The 24,617-nt window shown below is 29.2% G+C and overlaps 1 protein-coding gene and 1 long non-coding RNA gene across 7 annotated transcripts in view; both read left to right on the forward strand.

The window, feature by feature from the left end:
• LOC127276942 (neural cell adhesion molecule 2) overlaps positions 1–24,617 on the forward strand; it is a 1,005,192-nt gene that overhangs the window by 38,114 nt on the left and 942,461 nt on the right. For all 6 annotated transcript variants that reach the window (XM_051297698.1, XM_051297696.1, XM_051297701.1 and 3 more), the window contains one exon: positions 11,449–11,581. In XM_051297698.1, the coding sequence (XP_051153655.1) occupies positions 11,538–11,581 (44 nt within the window). In that variant the 5' untranslated portion in view covers positions 11,449–11,537. The remainder of the gene's footprint in view (positions 1–11,448; positions 11,582–24,617) is intronic.
• Positions 2,892–3,675, forward strand: LOC127276953 (uncharacterized). Its single transcript, XR_007842287.1, has 3 exons — positions 2,892–3,005; positions 3,200–3,368; positions 3,444–3,675. It is a non-coding gene; the product is annotated as an uncharacterized LOC127276953 (long non-coding RNA).

Here is a 24,617-nt window from a genome sequence, read left to right on the forward strand (position 1 = left end):
CTGATTTATTTCGCTTTTCTCATTCCTTTTAATTCGCGTTTAACACTGACTTCAGGTCAATTCAGAGGAATAGAAATAGTTACTAATTTGTTTTACTCTTCTTATTCCTTTCAATCCGCGGTTAAAAATTTTGTCAGATCAATTCAAGAGAATAGAATTTTCTACTTTCTTTCGCTCCATCGGAGAATTGGATCATTCCGGAAATTCACCCATTCAAAAGAATTGGAATTCTGAATTCTTTTCAATTCCTCGCTTCTTACCGGGTGTATATGCTGATTACTATCGGATTTATAATTCCTTCTTAATGTATTGAAACCATGGTGGCCACTGGTCAGGGAAAGCCTGGAAGTCAGGGAAAAATTGATCAGAGAAGTTAGGAGAAAATCAGGGAATTTTATGAAACTTAGCCAAAGAATTTTTTAATTAGTCAGGGAAATTCTTGACTAATAAATAATTCCCTGACTTTAGTGAGAAAAGTCAGGATAAAGAGGTCATGAAAGTCAGTAAAACGTCAGGGAAAAGTCTTGGAAAAGTCAGGAAAATTTTTTTACTGATTTTAGTGGCCACCATGTGAAACTAGCAGAAAAGAAAATTACAAATAATTTTTTTTTAAATTAAAATTTTTGCAAATATACAGTTTTTTTGGTAAAATTTTAGATAATTATTATTTATTTAAAATAAACGTGTCTTTCAAAAAAGACAATTTCCATTTTCATATTTATTTAATCTTGTACATATATATATATATATATTGTTTTTTTTATTTATTCTTTTTAGTGCCATTTATTTAAATGAGAAGAAAAAACTAATTCTATAAATTCTAGAAAATAAAATTTAAATCATTATAGATTTACGAAATTCATATATTATACTAATCCTTTGTAATTCAAATTCTATAATTGTAGCTAGAATATACCTTGATAATAATGCATATTATTTGATTTAAATAGCGGGCTTAAAGTCATTTTTTCAGGATTAGCAACTTCAGATGCAGTTGATGAAATTAAGAAGTCAGTATCAACTTTGTAATTAAACAATTCTACATTTCCTTCAGTTATTTTTTCACTGCTTAGAGAGGTAGAAGGATCACCTATAATTGAAAACGTTAATTTACAATTTGAAATTAAATAAATTGTTTAAATGTTAAATGAGTAATTAATAAAATGACTTGAATTTTATTTTATCTTTATGAAAATTTACAAAATTAATTTAAAGCAACTAGCATTTAACATAATCATTAATAATATAACTATATAATATTAATAATATAATTAATTATATAAAATAAATACCTTCCGTGCTCGTCCTGGGTCTATAATCTTTCATAGTTTTTGTTATTTCCTCTTTGATTTTTTTCATTTCTCGATACTTTTTAGTTCTCATTCGCGTCTGTTCCCTGATGGTTTCTAATTTTCTTTTGCTCATTTTAGGTTTGTTTTAAAATAATTAAATTGAAATTTTTAATTAAAAAATATTATGACAAATTGATCTTGTCATTACTTTTTCCTTGGACCGATTTGTGATTTCTGATTAAAGAAATACATAGATCACTATTTATTGCAAAAGAAATTCTTGAAAATGAATTTAAATTGGAAAATTTTATTTCAGGTTGTGTCTGTTATTGATATTTTTTTACAGTTATAAATAACAAGTTCATAGTGAACAGTTGTCAAATGTTTAATAGTCATTTCTATTTGGTTAATATTGAAAGTTCATGTTTCCGGTAAAATAAATAAAAAGTGTGTCAGTTTTATCGATTTGTTAAAAAGTTTTAAGTTTTCATTTAAAATTTTTAACTAATAAATAGATAAGGTAAGTTCATTTAGCCTCTTTTCTGTAAATTCTAATGATATGTATGCAACATAATAATTTACATATATAATTTTATAATTATTTATCTTTAATTAATTTTTTACAGTCCAGTCTTCTAATACTTTTCGAGCACTTGAAAGTGATGAACATCAAATCGGAATTGATTTAGAGAATAAAAAACCGATTGCAATGAAAGAAACTGCCCTCGAAAAAATTTCTAAACCAAGTATATACTAATTTTTATTTCAGTATTAAATAAAATACCATTTTATTTTAATTTAATTAAAAAAATATTTCCGTTCAATTTGAACTGAAAAAATTATAATTTAGTTCTTAGTTTATATTTATTATTTATATTTTATTATAATTTATTTCATTTGTTTATGTTTATATTTTTATACTTTAAAATAGTAAGATATAATTGTTAAAAAAATTTTATAATTGTTTTAGATATTCGACATATTGAACATTTAAAAAGCGATAAAAGAATTAACATTAGAGCACGAGAGCCAGCGAAAACTAGAAAATATAACTGTGGTAAGACCTATAATTTATGAATAAAAACAGCAAAATAATTTATAGAAATAGAAAAAAATTAACATAAAAAAATAATACCTGAAGAATAATAATTTTCATTTTTAAAATAAATAGCTCATAAATTGGCAATGAAATATCAAATTGAATTCGTTTAATCATATTTAGGCAAATCAAATAATTAAGGTTGATAACACCAAATTAGATAAATTTAATTTTCTATTATACATAATGTAACGGAACTATAGAAAAATTGAACACATTTTCAGATTTAATGCAGACATATTTACCTTCAACATCGCGTACAACAGAATTTTCAGATGATTCAATAGAAGCAAAGATTGGTAAATATAAATATAATGTGTATTATTAAGATATAATAAAATTAATATTTTTCTAAAATTCTGTTTGTAAATGGATTTTCCTTAGATCGCATAATAAATGGAATGTCTAGTCTGAATGTGTATGTGAAAGAAATCAGGAAAGAGCAGCGGATTCAGGGGAATAAAATAGATTATGTACATCAGCAATTATGCATACCAACTCCTGAAACGTACCAATTTAATGAAAAAATTAACTTTGAACTGCCATTAACAGATTTGGAAAAGTTCAAAGACTTCGAACTTAAATTGCAAGAAGCCGATTTTAGGCAGAAATTCGTAAGTACTGTTTTTATCTAAATGTAAGTAAAAATAAAATTATAAATAATTAATAGAAATAAAGAATTTCTTACTGAAAATAATAGTTTAAATTTACAATTATTATTTGTAAGATTTTTAATGGCAATATTTTATAATACAGAAAAATTAATAACATATTCTATGAATAATAACAACCAAAAATTATGTTCTAGTCATCAGTCTTAAAGATCAATTTTGACCCGAAGCTTAATGTTAGGAAAAGCGTTACTAACATATTAAGAAAGGTTTTGTCAAAAAGCGTTGGACTTCAATTTGTGACGTCAAAGCAAACTGAGGGAAAACAACTGTTCAAAGATACTGAGCTATTCTCTCTTCTTCTTTGTACGAAAAATTGTAATATATAATATAAAATTTCCTTTGTTTTGAAAATAATTTTTTAATTGTTTATCTTTTTAGCTGTTATTTCTTCTACCCACAAGGAAGGAAAAGAAAATAAAGATGCAGTGACCGAGAAATCTTTATTAAAAGAATTAAGCTCTGTTCTCCCAAATGCAAAAGACTGGGATGGAGGACGTAGTAGTCGCAAAAAAAAGATATTTTAAAAAATAAAAATGCAAAAGGAGAAATTGCAGGCGAAAGAGAAGACGGAGAAAACGAAGAAGACGAAGAATGTTAAATAATAATCACATCTTTTGCATAATTTAAAAATTTATTATTAAACAATGAATATATTTTCAATTAAATTTAAATATTGTTTGGTTTAATTAAATTTGTTATTGAAAATAAATAATTGTTTCTAAACATGTTGCAATTATTGTATTTATATCTGGAAAGTTATCGTTATAACTGATAACTTAATTTAGGAAAATTTTTTATAGTATTCTTTCTTTTATTAATAACATCAATTCCAATTTAATTTTAATTATAATTATATGCTTTGTAATATGAAATATAGAGCAGTATACATAATATAATGCATTAAGTAGATTAAAAAACTTAAAAATATATGTGAAATAATTAAAATCGCCAATTTGCTTTTAACAATTAAATACAAAAAATTTTAATAATATAACCTGAAATTATTAATCGCAAAAACGGATTTTGAAAAATCTGGATTCTTGTAAGGTCCTCGTAGGGTCAAGGACGGGAAATGTTTCTGAAATCATATTAAAATTTCTGACGAGAACCGAGCGTCACAGAAAATGTCAGGGCCCGACCATTTCCTTATATTCTTCCCTACCAGATTCTGATAGGTAATAGGGAAATCTTATAAGATCCATACAAGAATCTTACTTCAATTTTTACACGGGAAGTTGAATGAAAATCTATTAAAAGTTATTGAAGTTATTCAAGTTTTTACATTACTAGTTTAGTTATGGTAATGATTGCTTATTTTATATGTTGCATATCAATCAATTGGTTCAATTATTTTACATCTACCAAGAATTTTTTTTCAGTTTTTACATCCCTTTACACAGTAGTATACTTGGGATAACTTTTTTCTTAAACCTCTTTAAACTACAGGGGTGTTTACATTTACCCCGAATTTTGGGAAAATTTCAAAATCTCGGGGTAAATGTAAACAGTCAGTTTTAAGCGATTCAAGTTGATCAATATTTTTTTGTACCTAATAAAATGTTTCTAGGGAAGTAAAGTAACAAGTTCATGCAGTAGAAAAACGGAAGTATTGCTTTTTAAAATAAAAAACTTACGTTATTGTCGAAACTAAGCAAATCCGTTTACATTTACCCCAAATGACCCTAAATAATGTTCTTGGAAATTTTTTTTTCAAAAATAAATTTTTTTATAGGTAAATAAATAACAATTTATTTATAAATTATTATTTATTCAATTTAAAAAATGCCTCTAAACATTATACTTAACTTAAAATAAATTTTAATTTTTAAATTAAATTGTATTTAAAATTCTTAATAAAAATTTAATTATTAATACATATATCGTCATATTTTATTTTTCTTGAATTTATTAATAAACTTTTAATAAAAAAATGTATTATTATTTTTATTATTTTTTATATTTTTTCAAGTAACTTATTATTCTGATTAAATAATTACTTTGGATCTAACTAAGAGATGAGTTGTAAGTTTTACTGAATTTTTGCACTTTTCCTTTCTTAGAAGGATATTTTGTAGAAATAAAAATGAAATTATTTTTATAAAAATTAATTGAACAAATTATTTTTCATATTTTACTTAGAGAACTGTACTTTTTTTGCATTCATCTGTGCCTATAATTTGAAAATTAAAAAAATTTCTATTATTAACAAATAGCATCTACAAACAATTTCCATATAACATTGGGTTCAGTAAAATAATTAATGGAAAAAAAAATTTTTTATTAGAAAAAATTTGTAAAGACAAAAATATGTAAAATTAAACTATTTAATTTCTTTTATATTAATAATTTATTATTTTTGTTGAATAATTTTTTATACATTGTTTTTTGACTCATATAAAGAAAATATTGCACTATTACAGTATACAGAATTAATTAAATAATATTTGTTTTAATATTTGTGATATTGCTTACGATTCTTGGGAAGAGTCAATTACGACAGCTTTGAAATTTAAGTGTCCTTTGATTTTAACGGAATTTTCGGAGCGAGATGTAGAAGACGATCAAGGAGTTATGAAGAACAAATTCAATTCAAGTGCGACATTAGAAAAAAATCCTTTTGCGAATTAGAGGCCGAAAAGAAGCGTAAGTGAAGATAGATTGTTTTACGAAAACCAGTTTTCAATTATTTATATAATCGCTCCTGTCTAAAAACCGAAAGGTAAAAACGAAAAATCCTGCAAGGATTAAAAAAATACCTTGTTGAGTTTTTAAAAATGACATTTTTTTCCTAATTCTATTCTAATTCTATTTCCTAATTCTATCTTATGTTTAAAAGTAAATTGTTTAATTCTTTAAATTTATTTGGAATCGTTTAACGAAATCTACAAATGCTTATTTCAAAAATGTTTGCAATTACAACACCGTCCGACAAAATTCAAATTTTTTTTCACACTCGAAAAAATCAATGATTTTCAGAAACTAGGACCAAAAAAAAGATACCCGTATTTGGCCGTTTTACTAGATCAGGTCATTTTTTGCTTTTAGGGTCGCTGATTACGAATCTGATGTCAAATTTCCAAATTCAAAATGGCGGATCCAATATGGCGGTCGAAATTTATAAAAATTTACCAATTCATTTGAATGTTGTTACTTAGGGGTTTTTGGGGTCGCTGAATACGAATATGATGTCAGATTTTCAAAATTCAAATTGGCGGATTCAATATAGCGGTCGAAATTTATAAAAGTTCATCGAATTTACTTGAAACTTGTTACTTGAAGGTTTTTGGGGTCGCTGATAACGAATATGATGTCAGATTTTGATAATTCAAAATGGCGGATCCAATATGACGGTCGAAATTTATAAATATTAATTATTTTTTATAAAACTTGGTGTCTATGGGTTTTTGGGGTCGCTGAGTACGAATTTGAAGTCAGATTTTTAAAATTCAAAATGGCAGATTCAATATGGCGTTTAAAATTTATAAAAGTTCGTCGAATTCACTTGAAACTTGTTACTTGAAGGTTTTTGGGGTTGCTGATTACGAATTTGATGTCGGCTTTTCAAAATTCAAAATGGCGGATCCAATATGGTGGTAGAAATTTATAAATGTTATTATGTTATTATTATTATTATGTTATTATCAGCGACCCCGAAAACCCCTAGACAAAAAGTTTTATAAAAAATAATTAATATTTATAAATTTCGACCGCCATATTGGATCCGCCATTTTGAATTATTAAAATCTGACATCATATTCGTTATCAGCGACCCTAAAAACCTTCAAGTAACAAGTTTCAAGTGAATTCGATGAACTTTTATAAATTTTGACCGCTATATTGAATCCGCCATTTTGAATTTTGAAAATCTGACATCATATTCGTAATCAGCGACCCCAAAAACCCCTAAGTAACAACTTTTAAATGAATTGGTGGATTTTTATAAATTTTGACCGCCATATTGGATCCGCCATTTTTAATTTTGAAAATCTGACATCAGATTCGTATTCAGCGACCCGGAAAAACCCGAGATACCAGGTTTCATAAACAATTATTTTTTTTTACAAGATTTCCTATCACCTTTCATTTAAGGGTTGGTCTTGAAATGTTGCAGTACCCCGTAAATTGAGAGACGAGGTATGATAATTTCCTTGGGAACGATATAATCGTCGGACGATTTTGGTAAAGCGAGTGGCGGCAATTCGCGATTATGGAGTCAAAGTGGCTCGGTACTTGTCGATCGTTGTTGACTGAGCAGTAATTTACGTGGTCGTTTCTAGGCAGCTTTTGAGTTTCCACCTGGTAATAAAGGAAAATTTTCATTCTTCTGTATTAAAGGGGTAGTCTGGTGTTTAGGCCTTTTTTTAGGAGCTTATTTCAGAATTTTTATTATAAAATAAAATGTAATCACACCAAATCTTTTTACAACGTATTATTCTCCTTATGAAGTGTTGAAAAAAATTATAATCGATTATTTTTTACTAGACATTGTTATTTATATTTAATATTAATGTTTATATAAAAAAAAATGCTGGCGCAGGTGATTTACAAAAATCTGTTTGACCGATTGCTCCAATTTTTTTTAGCTTATTTTACAGAAGTATGGCTGTAGCCCGTACTAGAATTACGCAATTTTAATGATAACTTTTTTTTATTTTTAACTTTTTGTCAATAAAAAACAGACAATTTTTGAATCTTTTTGCTTATATAGTCCGCTATTTTGTTATTTATTAACAAAAATGTATTATTCTAGTACGGGCAAGAGCCATGCTTGTGTAGAATAAGCTGTAAAAAAATTGGAGCAATCGGTCAGATAGATTTTTGTAAATCATCTGCGTCAGCATTTTTTTGTTATGAACATTAATATTAAATATAAATAACAAAATCTACAAACTAATTTTTGTAGATTTTTGAAAAATTATATGTATTTAGAAACAACTTAAAGCATCTTTATTTGAAAAAAAGGAATGAACTTCAAAAATAGTTAAGGTCCTTTGCATCCTCTCCTTTTAAGTTTCCACCTGGTAATAAAAGGAAAACTTTAATTCTACTGTGTTAACGCAAAAGAAAAAAAGTAATAAACAAAAGAACTAAAAATACAAATTAACTATTCTAGATTTTTTAAAAATTATACGTATTTAAAAACAATTTGAAGCATCTTTATTTGAAAAAAAGGAATGTCCTTCAAAAATAGTTAAAGTCCTCTCCAAAACTTAAAAGTAAAATAAAACTGAATTCCATAACGTTTTTCATTTGAAAGAAAAATATTTTTGTTATATTTTTTTTTGTTCGGAAAATTTTTTTTGAAACGTTTTGAACAATTGAAAAACATTGTGGACAACAGAAAATAATATTTTAGGCTGCAAATGTATAATTTTCTGTTAAATCGTTGATTAACATTGTAGAGTTCAACTTTGTAAATTAAATGAATTTTTGAAAATTAGATACATTTTTTAAAATTGAATGGATTTTTTGAATCATAATGAATTTACTGAAATTCAATTAATTAATTAAAATTAAATCAATAAATTATAATTAAATTAAAATTATCGGCATTAATTAACATTAAATAAATAATCACCTGCATTTTTAAACTAGAATTTTTTACATTCAAATGAATGAAATCAATCTTTAATTAAATTTTTAGTCAAGTGGAGTCGAAATAGGTGACATAATTTTTAAAAAAGGTAAAAAAAGTGAAAAGGTTACAGTCTATTATTCCTTATTTAAAAATGAAGGTCCAAAAACAAAATTATGATATCTAGAATCAAGTGAATTTAAAAAAGTTAGAACAAAAACATATTTTTAATTACTATTTATTATATTTTATTATTCGTTCATTACTGAAAAATTACAAAAAATCCTTGAAAAATGATAAAAGAAAAACGTGAAACTAAAAAAAGAAACTCACTCTGTTGTAAAAGATCCTCCTGAACAGAATTCAAGATAAGGAATTCATTGTGCAAAAATTGAAGAACCTTCATCATGTCCCTAATTGTGATTAATGGATAATCGCAACTCCACTGTATCTTCAGGATATTTTGATCGAAGTAACGATCACTCTGAACGTATGATCGCAAAACGTCCGACTTCGGCATGGAATCGACAAAATACAGACTAACGTTCACCGAGTCCTTCTCCTTCTCATCCTGGGTCCGAAAATGCGTTGGTTTCGAGTCCTTTTCCCTTAACAATGTCCTTAGCAGCATAATGTAAATCTCAGTTAAAAAATACATTTTATCCTCACACATAAAGACGACACAAAAATCTTCAAATTTTTATGGCGTTAGACGAACGTGTATCTAAAACGTCGCAGTACCTTTTAAATCGAGAGAAAAGTTCAGACAAACCCCTTGGATTTGTTTTACGACAGTTTAGGTGTAAAAATTGTTGAGTTTCAAAATCTTAAAGTTGAAAATGTAAAAAAACTTATTTCGAAAAGAAAGAAAACAAAGATTTTAATATGAATTTAAAGTACACAATAATATTTATAATAATGATTATAATTATTATTAATGTCATCAACTATTGAATAAAAAAATATAAGAAATGTATTGAAAATATTTACTCACTCATCTTTCAGGTTAACTGTCACTTCGATAAACATGTTGCACGCGATTATCCATACGCCACTAACAATGAACACTGATAGATGTGTCACGTTTTTTCAAAACGTTGCCAACCCGGAAGGACAGCATATAAGCAATTGGGTGTATAATATTCTGTTGTTTGTAGGACCGTGTATTTCCCATCCTAATAATGTATATGACGCTACTTGTAGGTTTAATTGTGAACCACGAAGCTTACGTGTAATTATCAAATGCCAGTTATATTGGTCTATAAGAATGGTTGGTTTCTATTTTGTTGTGGTAACCATATTTTAGTAACGCCAACTAAAAGTGCTTAACTGAATTATTTTCTTATTATTATGAATAATAATAAAATAGCGCAGAATTATTTTTAATTTAAAAAGAATAAGAATATTGGCTCCACAATTGTTTTATAGTGCTAAATATAAATGAAGAATAATGCACAATTAGAGTTTTGCATATGGGAGGAGATTCAAATAATTTTTAAAATTAATATACAGGGTGTTCCAAAAGTATGGAAACTTGCAAATATCTCGAAAAGTACGAATTTTTGTAAAAAATATTCCAGACAAAAGTTGTTCCAAACAAAAAGATGTACATCTTTGAAACCAAAAAATTGGGCCCGGAGCCCAATGTTGGGCCCTACAATGAAAAAAGTGGTTTTCTTAAATGAGACCACTAATTTTCAGTATCAAATTCGTAATCCCCATGAAATTCTGCGTTCAGACATGTAGTATAAGTGCCCAAAATATTGGGCCCAATGTCTGGGATTAGGCCCAACATTTTTCGTTAAATAAATAAATTTAAATAATCGCATCTTTAGGAGTTTTTGGGGTCACAGGATTAGAAATTCGAAGCTAATTTACAAATTGTACACAAAGCCTAATGTAAGATTCCGCGGCCCAATGTGAGACCCACATTAAAAAAAATTAGTTGTTTAAATAAAACCCACTAATTTTCTGTATCCATTTCAGAATCGTTATGAAATTCTGGGTTTAAACTTGTAGTACAAAAGCCAAAAAATATTGGGCCCAATGTCTGGGATTGGGCTCGACATTTTTTGACAAATAAATAAATTTATAAAATCGCATCATTTGGAGTTTTGGGGGTCACAGGATTAGAAATTCAAAGCTACTTTTCAAATTGCCCAATGTAAGATTCCGCAGCCCAATGTGAGGCCTACAATAAAAAAATTAGTTTCCTTCCATTTCGTAATCGTTCTGAAATTCTGGGCTTAGACTTGTGGTACAAATTCCAAAAATATTGGGCCCTCACATTGGGCTGCAGAATCTTACATTGGGCTCTATGCTCAATTTTTAATCCTGTGATCTCAAAATCCCTCCAAGATGCGATTTTTTAAAATTTATTTATCTGTTGATAAATTTTGGACCCAATATCTTGGATTGGGCCCAATATTTTGGGCACTTATACCACATGTCTGAACGCAGAATTTCATGGGGATTACGAATTTGATACTGAAAATTAGTGGTCTCATTTAAGAAAACCACTTTTTTCATTGTAGGGCCCAACATTGGGCTCCGGGCCCAATTTTTTGGTTTCAAAGATGTACATCTTTTTGTTTGGAACAACTTTTGTCTTGAATATTTTTTACAAAAATTCGTACTTTTCGAGATATTTGCAAGTTTCCATACTTTTGGAACACCCTGTATGTATGTATGTATATATATATAATATTACTTTCTCGCTTTAAAAATACTAAGTGAGTATGGTGTATACTATGTACATTACTATATTTAATATTTACATTTGTATAGAGACACACAATTTTGTTACAGTTCCGATCAGATCAATATGGGCAGATAAAGGGGATGATGTTGAATTACCATGTGATATTACTCCTCCAACCTTAGGAGATACAATCAGCATGGTATTGTGGTTTAAGGATAATGACGGTATTCCCATTTACAGGTAAAAAACTTGTTAATTATTAACTAGTTAAAATGTATTAATAAAATGAGTGAAATACGATTATGGGAGACACTATAAGACATTTTAATAAGAATTTAAATATAAATGGGAAAAAATTCCTGAACTGTTCAGATCAAAGCTTTGAATTTGTTAAACTGATTTATAATTTTGGTAAATTTTTGTTCTATATGAAAGTAACAAATTCGTGCAAAGTCTCTCTGGGTTTTCTTAATAATCTTATTGCAACTTTCTTGTGCCTCTTTAGACATTTGTCCTATAGGCAGCAAAGAATGTTGTATATATTATGCTATGACCATGGATTAAAATTTTGTGTACCAAAGTTGGCATGTATTACCAAGGATATAACAGTACAAATTGATGGGCTGTCTTTAAAGTGTATTCTTAGAATTTTGGAACGTTAACATTGAAGCTGCATGAAATTGTTTGTAAAATGACATGAAACCGTTGAATCAAATTTTCGTCAATGCCTGTAATTTGGGCAGAAATTGAAGCATTTTGAAAAAAACGCCGAGCTGTATTTCCGTCATTTGTACAGCCATATATATCCTGATTTCGGCTGATTCACCAAAAGCCCTAACTTGATGCGGAACTCTTTTTGGATTTCTTTTTTCCTAATTTCAACGATTTCCTTAATCTATCTACGAGTTTGACATTTTTTCACATTCAATTTGTATGAGAGGTGTAAGAGACATTTAAAGAATCGTACTTAAGCATGTAAACTAGAAATGCCAAACTGTAAATAATTCTCTTCGATTTTTTTTGTTAAAAGTTTATCGATTATTTACTTCATTTGACAAAAAGTTTGTCAAAACATCTGATTGTGATAAAAGTATACGTTAAATCGTAAGATTTAAAAGGGCTTGCAAACTTACTTCGGCTTTCATTTCGGATATACAAATATCCGATTCATTTGGATAACATGGTTTTTTGACAACTACTATTTTATTATAAGTCGGATAAAGTCTGGGATTTTTGTCGCGGATTGTATTCCACAATACTGGCTTTTTAGTTAAATTATTTTCTGTCAAAAGAGAAAGAGCTTCAATGCTAGAAAACACTTTTTCGGGAGGTTTTTCAAAAGATTTTCGATACCTTGTTGCCTTTGATGGACTCTACAGACTAACGACTTTGACAACTTTGGCCGCGTTGGATTTTCCTTCAGCACGGAGACTCATTTGCGTTGCAAAACCTAATTCCTCGCAGTTGAATTTTTCCCGAATTTCTTCTGTTCTTCTTCGCTTAGTAGAGTCACTGGACTTTAAAAAGGATCACAACGGACGGCCCATTTTATTTCCTGAAGATGTAGGCTATTCTCTCCATTCGGCATAGTCATTAGTATCACGGTGGACATTTTTAGTAAAAAAGAAGAATGTGTTCAGACATTAATCATGTCTTCTGATGAACACATCAGTTGTCCTCTTTGCGTCTGTCCACTTTCTTTTTATCGGCGCAAATAATGATTTAATGCGAATTTTGTCTTTCTTGGATAATGAAAAAGGAATTCCACATTTCTCTGTTAGCTGTTTTTCCATAAGCGCACACTGAGTTTGTAAATCATCGAAAAAATGTTCTTTAATAGGTACAAAGATTTGAGGGGCTGATAGTAAAAATGGTTTAAAATAACATTGGGAGCAAAAGTGGGATAAGTGACTTGGGAGCAAAAACGGGTTAAAATGATTCGTGTAATTTATTGATAAATTCATTATATTATCGATTAAAAAATATTAATTATAATAAAATATGCATTTTTTCCTATTGTTAATATTTTTTAATCGATAATATAATGAATTTATCAATAAATTAAACGAATCATTTTAACCCGTTTTTGCTCCCAAGTCACTTATCCCACTTTTGCTCCTAATGTTATTTTAAACCATTTTTACTATCAGCCCCTCATTTCTTTTTCAGTTAAAAAATTGAAGTTTTTTCAGAATCTGGAACAATAAAACGAAAAAAGAACATATTAATTTTTTTAATATTTATTTGTTTATGTATTTATTTGTTTCAAATTAATTTCTTTTTGTTATAATTTACACTACCGTCGGAATGTGTGCGACCTGTGCTTTTTCCATGACTATAAAACGGTTTTAATTTTCAAAAATATTAAAATTTAAATTTATTCTTTTTTATTTTATAAAAGCTAATAAAATTCTGAAAGAAATGACACCTTGACAAAGAGAATATTTTAATTTTGCTTCCTCGTGGAGGAAGCTTTGTATTCCTTTCCTTTATAAAAATTTTCAAAGTGGCAGAAACAAATTTTTTTCTTTATAGAAAAATGTTATATGAGATCCTGATCAATTGTCCGGATGTGTGTGTGTGTGTAGATCCCATTTTTGTTTAGACGATAACTTTAACAGGTTTTAATGGATTTAGATAAAATTTGGTAGACTCATTTATCATATTAATATCTCAAATCTGACCAAAGGATTTTAAAAAATACCAAAAAAAAAATATCGTCTTTTTTCCAAATTTTTTTTTTTAATCGAAAAAATTTTTAAATAGAATAATTTAAGGTTATATATAATAAAATCGTATTCCTTACGTCAAGACAAATCAATTGGTATATATAAAGTATAGTTTCAATTTAAATTTAAAGAATTAATGAAAGTTAAAAAATCAAAAATTCACATTTTGGCAATAAAATTTTGTGATTTTTTAAATTGAAGTTTATATATGAAATAATTGTATTCCTTGCATGAAAACGAATCGATTGGTATATATAAAGTATACATTTGAGGTAAATTTAATAAATTAATGAAAGTTAAAAAAAAAATTTCCATTTTAGCTGAAAAATTTTGTATTTATTTAAATTCAAGTTTAAATATAAAATAATTGTGTTCCTTGCATTGAAACAAACCGATGTAATTGTAAATAATTATAAATTATATATTATTTTTCTTTAATTTTCAGAAATTTCAACTAAAATGTGAATTTTTGATTTCATAACTTCAATTAATTCTTTAAATTTAACTCAAATCTATAGGTACTCAAATGTTTATATTATTATTATATTATTTTTGTATGTTTATTTCAATGTTAATGCTTTCTCCACGAGGAAACAAATTTTTTTGCTGATCGTAAAGAGGAAGCATCTTAAGCATCTTAAACTTATTTGATTTATGTAAGTAAATTTAAGATTTTTACATTTTACTGACCATTTTTTGTCACTTAAATATTAATCATAATTTTTTGACTTTTTATTAGTCAAGTTTCACAGTTTGCATACACTAGGAAAGAATGTGTACATGAATTGTTTTAAATAATTTGAATCGCATAACAAAATACGGTTCCAATGAGCCCAAGAACATTTAGAAACAAGTTGTAAATTCAGATGTTCATTACATGAACATTTTGCTTCCTCTTTACGATCAGCAAAAAAATTTGCTTCCTCGTGGAGAAAGCAAAATTTTATTGCCAAAATGTGAATTTTTGATTTTTTAACTTTCATTAATTCTTTTAAAAATAACCTTAAATTTTTCTATTTAAAAATTTTTTCGATTAAAAAAAATTTTTTGGAAAAAAGACGATAAAATTTTTTTTTTGGGGTATTTTTCAAAATCCTTTGGTCAGATTTGAGATATTAATATGATAAATGAGCCTACCAAATTTTATCTAAATCCATTAAAACGTGTTAAAGTTATCTTCTAAACAAAAAAGGGATCCACACACACACACACACACACACACATACATACATCCGGACAATTGATCAGGATCTCATATAACATGTTTCTATAAAGAAAAAAATTTGTTTCCGCCACTTTGAAAAGTTTTATAAGCGAAAGGACTACAAAGCTTCCTCCACGAGGAAGCAATATTAATTTTTGCCAGAGAAATAAAAATAATAGTAAAAACATTGAAAATTGGGTTTTTCTTAGATATATAATTGAAGAACTAACATATTCTTTTTGTCAAGGTGGCATTTCTTTTAGAATTTTATTAGGTTTACAAAAATAAAGAGGAAAAATTTTTAGTTTTAATATTTTTGAAGATTTAAACAGTTTTATAGTTGTTGAAAAAGTACAGGTCACACAATTTTTGACGGTAGTGTATTATTACTCTATTGATTTGTTATTGTTTTTTAAATTCATTTATTTACATTAACTATTATATACACTTTTTTGAAAATACTTACTTTCTTTTTGGGATTTAAATGTAGTTATTCTATTACAACACTGTGCACTAACAAAGAATACTTTTTCGCAAAACGTAGGTGTGGTAATTCGTTTTCCGATACGGAACGAAACAGGCATGCAAAACTGACCATGAAAGAAATGCAGTGGAATTTTCACTTTTAGTCAATTTTCTAGACTTTTTGTAATTCGTATTTGTTCACATTGAAATGTGTGCCTAACTTATCTTGGCAGGTCTTAGCAAATAATCTTTACATACATTTTAAATGTGCGTATAACGAACATTTTTGTATATCAGACTTGGCAATACTCCGCAAAACTTTAAACTTATAAATCTTTATTGAAAAACTTTGCGTATCTCAATAGATGATTTTATGTAATTTTGATGTTTCCAATTGTCCGAAACTTTTTATCATTAATTGTAAACAAATACTTCTCTGAAAATACTTACTTTTCTAAGTTAAATACATTTTAGGATTTTAAAATTAGTCAATCCATTGGAATACTGTGTACTAACAAAAAAACTGCTTTTTTCGCAAAACGTGCAATTATCGTGCGCGATGTCAGTTTTTGAAAATTTCTACCTGGTAAATCCGACGTGCTAGAGACTTGTCATAGGACGACTTTTTTAAAAATCGATTCAATCTGACATATTGGATCATATTCGTAATCCACGACCCCGAAAACCCCCAAGTGACAAATTCCAAGCGAATGTAAATATTTTTTAAAATAGTTGTATTTACAAACAGTGGGAGTCAATCTTTATGCTTAACAACTTTAAAAAACCATTTTTGACAGCTAATTAATTTTGTCAATATCGCTATATCGTCGAAAAGTACTGGGTTCAAGTTTTAATTTGATTCTTATGACAACCCAAGAAGCACGCAATATAACCTCAATATCAAGGTAATATTACATGTAAGATTCGTAATATAACGTTGTAATATTACAGTAATCTTACAGTGATCTTAAAATGTCCGCCTCAAGGTAATATTACCGGTAATGTTACTGTAATATTACGCGCTAATATTAAGGTAATATTACAATAATAATGCAGTAATATTATACCGTAATATTAAGGTAATATTACAAGAGAATATTACAGTAATATTATGGGAACATTTCTTTACGAAAAAAATCTACCCATCCAGGGAATCAAACCCCGAACTCAAAGCACACGAGTCCAGAGTTTTACTAACAAGCCAAATTGACTTATAATATATTTACGTTTTTTATGCTTTATGAATAACTCAAATCAGTCTGTAATATTACTGTAATATTACCGTTAATATTACAGTAATATTTCCGGTAATATTACCTTGAGGCGGACATTTTAAGATCACTGTAAGATTACTGTAATATTACAGCGTTATATTACGAATCTCACGTGTAATATTACCTTGATATTGAGGATATATTACGTGCTTCTTGGGAAGTCTCTTGCACGTCGGATTTACCCAGTGGAAATTATTAAAAACTGCAAAAAATGTAATTTTTTGGACTTTTACCCCCACTTTTCTCAAAATCCTGGGAGTCGATTCCGTAACTTTCCCACTTCTCACTTCAAAATTCTTACTTTTGACTTCCCACTTTTCACTTTCCACTTCTCACTTCCCACTTCTCACATCCTTCTTTTTACATCCCACTTCTCACAAGTGGGAAGTAAGAAGTAAAAAGTGGGATGTGAGAAGTGGGATGTAAGAAGTGGGAAGTGAGAAATGGGAAGTTAGGAGTAGGAAGTGAGAAGTGGGAAGCGGGTAGTGGGAAGTAAGAAGTGAGAACTGAGAAGTAGGATGTGAGAAGTGGGATGTGGGAAGTGAGAAAGTTACGGAATCGACCTCCTGACGTGATGGGAGGTTTTCGTTGTCAGATTTGGATTTAGCGCACCAAAAACTACGGGAAATAACTTCTCGATCACTGTTAACGGAAATTTTTTTTTGCATGCTTGTGCAATTGTTAGGTGTTATCAAAAAAAAGGGGGAAGGCGTTGTATTTTTTTGTAAAATTTAAACAATGAATTTTTGAAAAAAAATTTGACATATATGTTTTCGAGAGGTTGAATGTATGATCTGGAATGTATGATCTGGAATGTATGATCTGGAATGTATGATCTGGAATGTATGATCTGGAATGTATGATCTGGAATGTATGATCTGGAATGTATGATCTGGAATGTATGATCTGGAATGTATGATCTGGAATGTATGATCTGGAATGTATGATCTGGAATGTATGATCTGGAATGTATGATCTGGAATGTATGATCTGGAATGTATGATCTGGAATGTATGATCTGGAATGTATGATCTGGAATGTATGATCTGGAATGTATGATCTGGAATCAGGAGTGTGGGATCTGGAAGGTGGAGTCAGGAATGTAGGATTTGGAATGTGGGATCCGGAATGTGGGCTTTGGAATCTGGAATGTGAGATCTGGAATGTGGGATCTGGAATGTGAGATCTGGAATGTGGGATCTGGAATGTGGGCTATGGAATCTGGACTGTGGGATCTGGAATGTATGATCTGGAATGTATGATCTGGAATGTATGATCTGGAATGTATGATCTGGAATGTATGATCTGGAATGTATGATCTGGAATGTATGATCTGGAATGTATGATCTGGAATGTATGATCTGGAATGTATGATCTGGAATGTATGATCTGGAATCAGGAGTGTGGGATCTGGAAGGTGGAGTCAGGAATGTAGGATTTGGAATGTGGGATCCGGAATGTGGGCTTTGGAATCTGGAATGTGAGATCTGGAATGTGGGATCTGGAATGTATGATCTGGAATGTATGATCTGGAATGTATGATCTGGAATGTATGATCTGGAATGTATGATCTGGAATGTATGATCTGGAATGTATGATCTGGAATGTATGATCTGGAATGTATGATCTGGAATGTATGATCTGGAATGTATGATCTGGAATGTATGATCTGGAATGTATGATCTGGAATGTATGATCTGGAATGTATGATCTGGAATGTATGATCTGGAATGTATGATCTGGAATGTATGATCTGGAATGTATGATCTGGAATGTATGATCTGGAATGTATGATCTGGAATGTATGATCTGGAATGTATGATCTGGAATCAGGAGTGTGGGATCTGGAAGGTGGAGTCAGGAATGTAGGATTTGGAATGTGGGATCCGGAATGTGGGCTTTGGAATCTGGAATGCGAGATCTGGAATGTGGGATCTGGAATGTGGGCTATGGAATCTGGACTGTGGGATCTGGAATGTATGATCTGGAATGTATGATCTGGAATGTATGATCTGGAATGTATGATCTGGAATGTATGATCTGGAATGTATGATCTGGAATGTATGATCTGGAATGTATGATCTGGAATGTATGATCTGGAATGTATGATCTGGAATGTATGATCTGGAATGTATGATCTGGAATGTATGATCTGGAATGTATGATCTGGAATCAGGAGTGTGGGATCTGGAAGGTGGAGTCAGGAATGTAGGATTTGGAATGTGGGATCCGGAATGTGGGCTTTGGAATCTGGAATGTGAGATCTGGAATGTGGGATCTGGAATGTGGGCTATGGAATCTGGACTGTGGGATCTGGAATGTATGATCTGGAATGTACCCACACAGCACTGAAAGTTTAGTAAACATTTATTAAAGCTTTAACTGGAATGTTCAGAATGTTTAATTGCAAACTTGAGTAAAGGTTGCATAAATATTCAAATGTCCGCCATGAAAAAATGTTTATCAGGAAAGCTGAGTAAACATTTAAATTAAATATTTCTTAAGTGTTTATCAGGAAAGCTGAGTAAACATTTAAATTAAATATTTCTTAAATGTTTATCAGGAAAGTTGAGTAAACGTTTAAATTAAATATTTCTTAAATATTTATCAGGAAAGTTGAGTAAACGTTTAAATTAAATATTTCTTAAATGTTTATCAGGAAAGTTGAGTAAACGTTTAAATTAAATGTTCGTTAAATGTTTAGTTCGAAAATTGAATAAACATTGAAATTAAATGTTCGTTAAATGTTTAGTTCGAAAGTTGAGTAAACATTTAAATTAAATGTTCGTTAAATGTTTAGCAGGTAAGTTGACTAAATAATTAAATTAAACATTCGTTTAAGTTTTATCGCAAAAGTGGACTGATAATTTAATTTAAATATTCAGTCAATTTTTGCGACGAACATTTTCTGAAAATTTAAATTACATTTTCAGAAAATAAAAATAAATAATATTTAAGAAGTATTAATAATAATAATAATAATAATAGATCATTATTATTATTGTTGTATTAATTTATATTAACAGTTATTAATTATTATTATTAATTATTAGTTATTAATTATCGGTGGACAATAAAAAAAATTTTTTTTTTGGGAATAAAAGTAAAATAAATAAGTTTCAACATCGTTGCTCTGCTTTGATGCTTTGTTTCACATTGAATCAAGTATTGCATGATTGATAAACAACAATTTTTGAAAACAAATTGGGGTGTGCTAGGGATTGAACCTACGTTCGCCGCGCGCTAGCTAAAGATCCTAACCACTACACTACAGATATCTGACTGAAAAAAAAAATCTTCCACACACTCTACAACTTACTGACAGACAAGTGATCCTACTTATCGACTCAAAAGGGCGGGCTAATTTAAAAAGGTTTTCACGGAGATATTTGAATATTCCAAATATTTACATTTTAGGTGAACATAAAATTTGAAAATGTATCGAAATAATACTGTACAATATTTTTATATAACTAAAAGTCATATGAAAGGGTTATTATAAAATTAATTAATTTTTTAAATATTATTTACTAATTAAAAATTTACAAATTGGAGGAAATTAATTTCAAAATTTTTTATTTATTAACCACTTCGCTGTCAGGGCGTACCAAATGGCGTTCCACGTTGCCTGGCCAGAAGTGGCGAAAATCGTGAAATGGCGTTCCTGTTTAAGGACAATTTTTAAAAACAATACTCAGCTTTTATTTATCACAGAAGAATATTTCTATGGTTTTGACATCTGGGAACACGAAAATGATGATAAAAATGTCGTTTTTTTAAATTAAAAAATTTTTTTTTTATGTTGAAAGTGACTAATTTTAATATTTTTCGCAGAAAGGCGTTCCACTTTCAAACACTAATATGTAAAAAAAATGTTGTCAGATTGTCTTCAAACTTGTTACTCGGGGGTTTTCGATGTCGCTGATAACGAATCCGGTGTCCGTTTTTCAAAATTCGAAATGGCGGATCAAATATGGAGGCCAATTTTTTTCAAAAATTAATATATTCGCTTGAAAATCGTCACCTGTGGGTTTTTTGGGTCGCTGATCACGAATCTGATGTCAGATTTTTCGAATTTTTAAAATTAAAAGTGGCGGATCCAATATGTCGGACAATTTTTTTCAAAAATGATTATATTCGCTTGAAATTCGTCACCCAGGGGTTTTTCGAGTCGCTGATCACGAATCTGAAGTCAAATTTTTCAAATTCAAAATGGCGGATCCAATATGGCGGACAATTTATTTCAAAAATTAATATATTCGCTTGAAAATCGTCACCCAGGGGTTTTTTGAGTCGCTGATCACGAATCTGAAGTCAGATTATTCAAATTTTTAAAATTCAAAATGGCGGATCCAGTATGGCGGACAATTTATTCCAAAAATTAATATATTTGCTAATTTGTACAAAACCCTTCTGCATTTGCTGGAGAATGTATTCTCCACCCAGAGCCCGCCACGTGGAGGCTGCAAGAATAGGAACATATAACATAATTAACATATCATTATTTATATAATTATGTATTATTTTAAATATTTATAGATTTTATAATTATTATTATTATTACTATTTTTTATATTATTATTATTGATATATTAATATAATAATCAGCAACCCAAAAAATATTCTTCTGTGATGAATAAAAGCTGAGTATTGTTTTTAAAAATTGTCCTAAAACAGGAACGCCATTTCACGATTTTCGCCACTTCTGGCAAGGCAACGTGGAACGCCATTTGGAACGCCCTGCTAGCGAAGTGGTTAATAAACAATTCTATTAGTTTTTTATAGCCAAAAAAGGCTTTTTAAAAATAATTAAGGAAACAATTTCAATATATCAAAATAAAAAATGAAAGTGAACATAAAAATTCTATTTTCTAAACATTTAAATCAAAATTATTATTTACAACTAGCAACTTTGTCGTCCGCAAGCGGCCGACTACGTTGCTAGTGTGCATTAACCATATTTTATATTCATTTTTTTTCAAAAAAATTTAACATTAGAAATGTTAAATAAAATTTCTTTATATTGGATCTACCACCCAAGTAGCACGGAATATTGCTTGATTGTCAAGCTGATATCAACCGGGAATATTTTTGTGACATTCAGGCGATATCATAATGTTCTCTTCACGGGAACATTCCTCGGTGATGTATCTATTTGATGGTCTTTCACACAAAAAATGTAACGCATTACAAAACTTACACTCTACATTTATTAAACCTAAATAATTCTGTGGAACTTTACTTTCATCGAAATCTTCAAAAGACATTATTGCAACTCCTGCACTTTTTTTATTCCAATTATCGTTTTTACATGTCAAATTCTTTTTTTCACACATTCTTTTCATCTTCCGTTGCCGTAGAAAATTTTTTCTTCTTACATGACAAATTATTTTCTTGACGCAATTATTTTCTTTTCATCTTGAGTTTCCATTGATATTTTTCTTTTCCTACATGCTAAATTTTTATCCTTGCGTATTTTCTTTCCATCTTCATTTTTTATAGATAATTCCTTTTTTTGCATGTCAAATTTTTTTTACGTTCTTTCTTTTTTATTGCTGTTTTATTACGATTATGTTTTCTCAATCTCTCATTCTCTTGTCTTATTATTTTCTGCTCATATGTAACTTCGCGCCTTACCTTCCTTTTTCTTCCCTTCTCTTTAATTGCTCGTGTTACATCCCGAGCGAAAGGCGAGGTTAATTAATATGTATATTTAGAATATAATTATAAATTATAAGGGAGGCAAGGTAGGCTGATTACAGTCAGATTGGTAAGTTCTGACTATTTATTTTTATGTGAGATCGTTGTTATCTATCGATCCTATGGGGGTCGTCTTTATTAATTTATTTAACAATTGGTCAAACTTTATCCATTATTTATAGGATTTATGAGTTTTATGATTAATTTTTGAATGAAATGAAATAAAACGAAATTATAGTAATCTTTTGATTTATTTTAATAAATTTTTTGAAAAGCAAATGATATGAAAAAGTACAGTTTTGATGTGATTACAGGTGTTAAAATTTAAATGAAAATGTAGAAGTTAACAAATAGATAATTGGTACTTACAACTACCTCTTATGAGGGCCGAAAAACAAGATGAGTCAAGTGGTTAACACTTGAGAATTTTACGCAGCGGCGTTCGTTCAACTGTTATACAAAATCGTTGTTTTAACACTCACTGTTCTTTTAGTTCATAACTTCCGAAATCTAACTTATTTTCAAAAGTTACACTAATTCGACGGTTAGATGCGAATTTTAATAATGTCTCACAATTCAATTTATAAGAGAACTTATTCTTTTGAACACGAGTTTACTTGTACTGTTAGACTTGAAAGATTTTACAATTATCGAAAAGAGCAAATGGTGGACGTATTATTTGACGTGAAGTGCGATCTTAGAACCGGAGAACTGACAACGCTCCATGCTAATTGCAGGGGTTTTTATACTAGCAAAATCATCCTTCAGTGGGAGAAAATAAGCAGAGATCACGTCCTGATCGAATTATAATTTTAGAATCACGCAGACAATTTCTTGGATCTAATAGATATAGGTCGCTGGTCGCCATATGCATCTACAGTCTTTTCTATAGGGGTATTGTATTGCAACGCGAGGCGAAAGCTACCCTGTGGTCACGTAGCATAAGCTTATGTGCTTGCGCCTCGCGATGCAATATATAAGTCATATATTGACTTCAGTTGCGGATGCTACAATTTTCTAATAGTGATGGTGTGAAAATCATATCAAGTGGCATAGTATAGCTGTAAGAAGACTAAACATTTATGTCTCTTACTACTAAGAGTATTATTAAATGTACATGCGACTTGATATGATGTAAACACATCGGTAGACATTAGCCTATGCAACTGCATAAGACTCATCGTGAGAAAGGAATTGAACAAAGAATCCTTTATTTCAAACTAAAATGCTTCCAAAACGACTCGTAGTAAACATGATTGCTTGCAAATATTAACAGAAGGAATGGGTGAGAACAATGAATTTTCTTATATACACCCTCCTTCTACTAATATTTGATAATTTATATTATTTTATGTAGGAACCCCGCGTGGAAATGGAACCATATGGATAAAATCACAAAATCCATGGGTGAAATCGATAGCCAAGGTAAGAACGATTAGACGCATGGTTTAAACCTTGGCAAAAATCTCAAAAACCATTGCTCATGTCCGTTTTTCATGGTACAATTTTCCATGGGAATTTTTTTTTATTTTTACGGATTTCTAACCATTGCTTAAATTTTTATAACCTTGGAAAATATTTTTTTTAATTTTACTGAATTTGGACCTTTGCTAAAAACTTGTCAACCATGGTAAAATTAATTTCTTAATTTTACGGTTTTTGAACCATGCCTAAAAACTTGCGAACCATGGGAAATTTTTTTTTTATTTTACGGATTTTGGATCATGGATAAAAACTTGCGAAACATGGGAAAATTTATTTTTTTAAATTTACGGTTTTTGGACCATGGTTAAAAACTTGCAAAACATCGGAAATAAATTTTTTGATTTTATTAATTTTAGACCATTGCTAAAATCTTAGAAACCATGGAAAAATTAATTTACCCATGGTTCGCAAGATTTTCG

The sequence above is a fragment of the Leptopilina boulardi genome, unplaced genomic scaffold (genome assembly GCF_019393585.1).
Source record: "Leptopilina boulardi isolate dan_hultmark-lab unplaced genomic scaffold, ZJU_Lbou_2.1 LbouV2_161, whole genome shotgun sequence".
NCBI classification, from domain to species: domain Eukaryota; kingdom Metazoa; phylum Arthropoda; class Insecta; order Hymenoptera; family Figitidae; genus Leptopilina; species Leptopilina boulardi.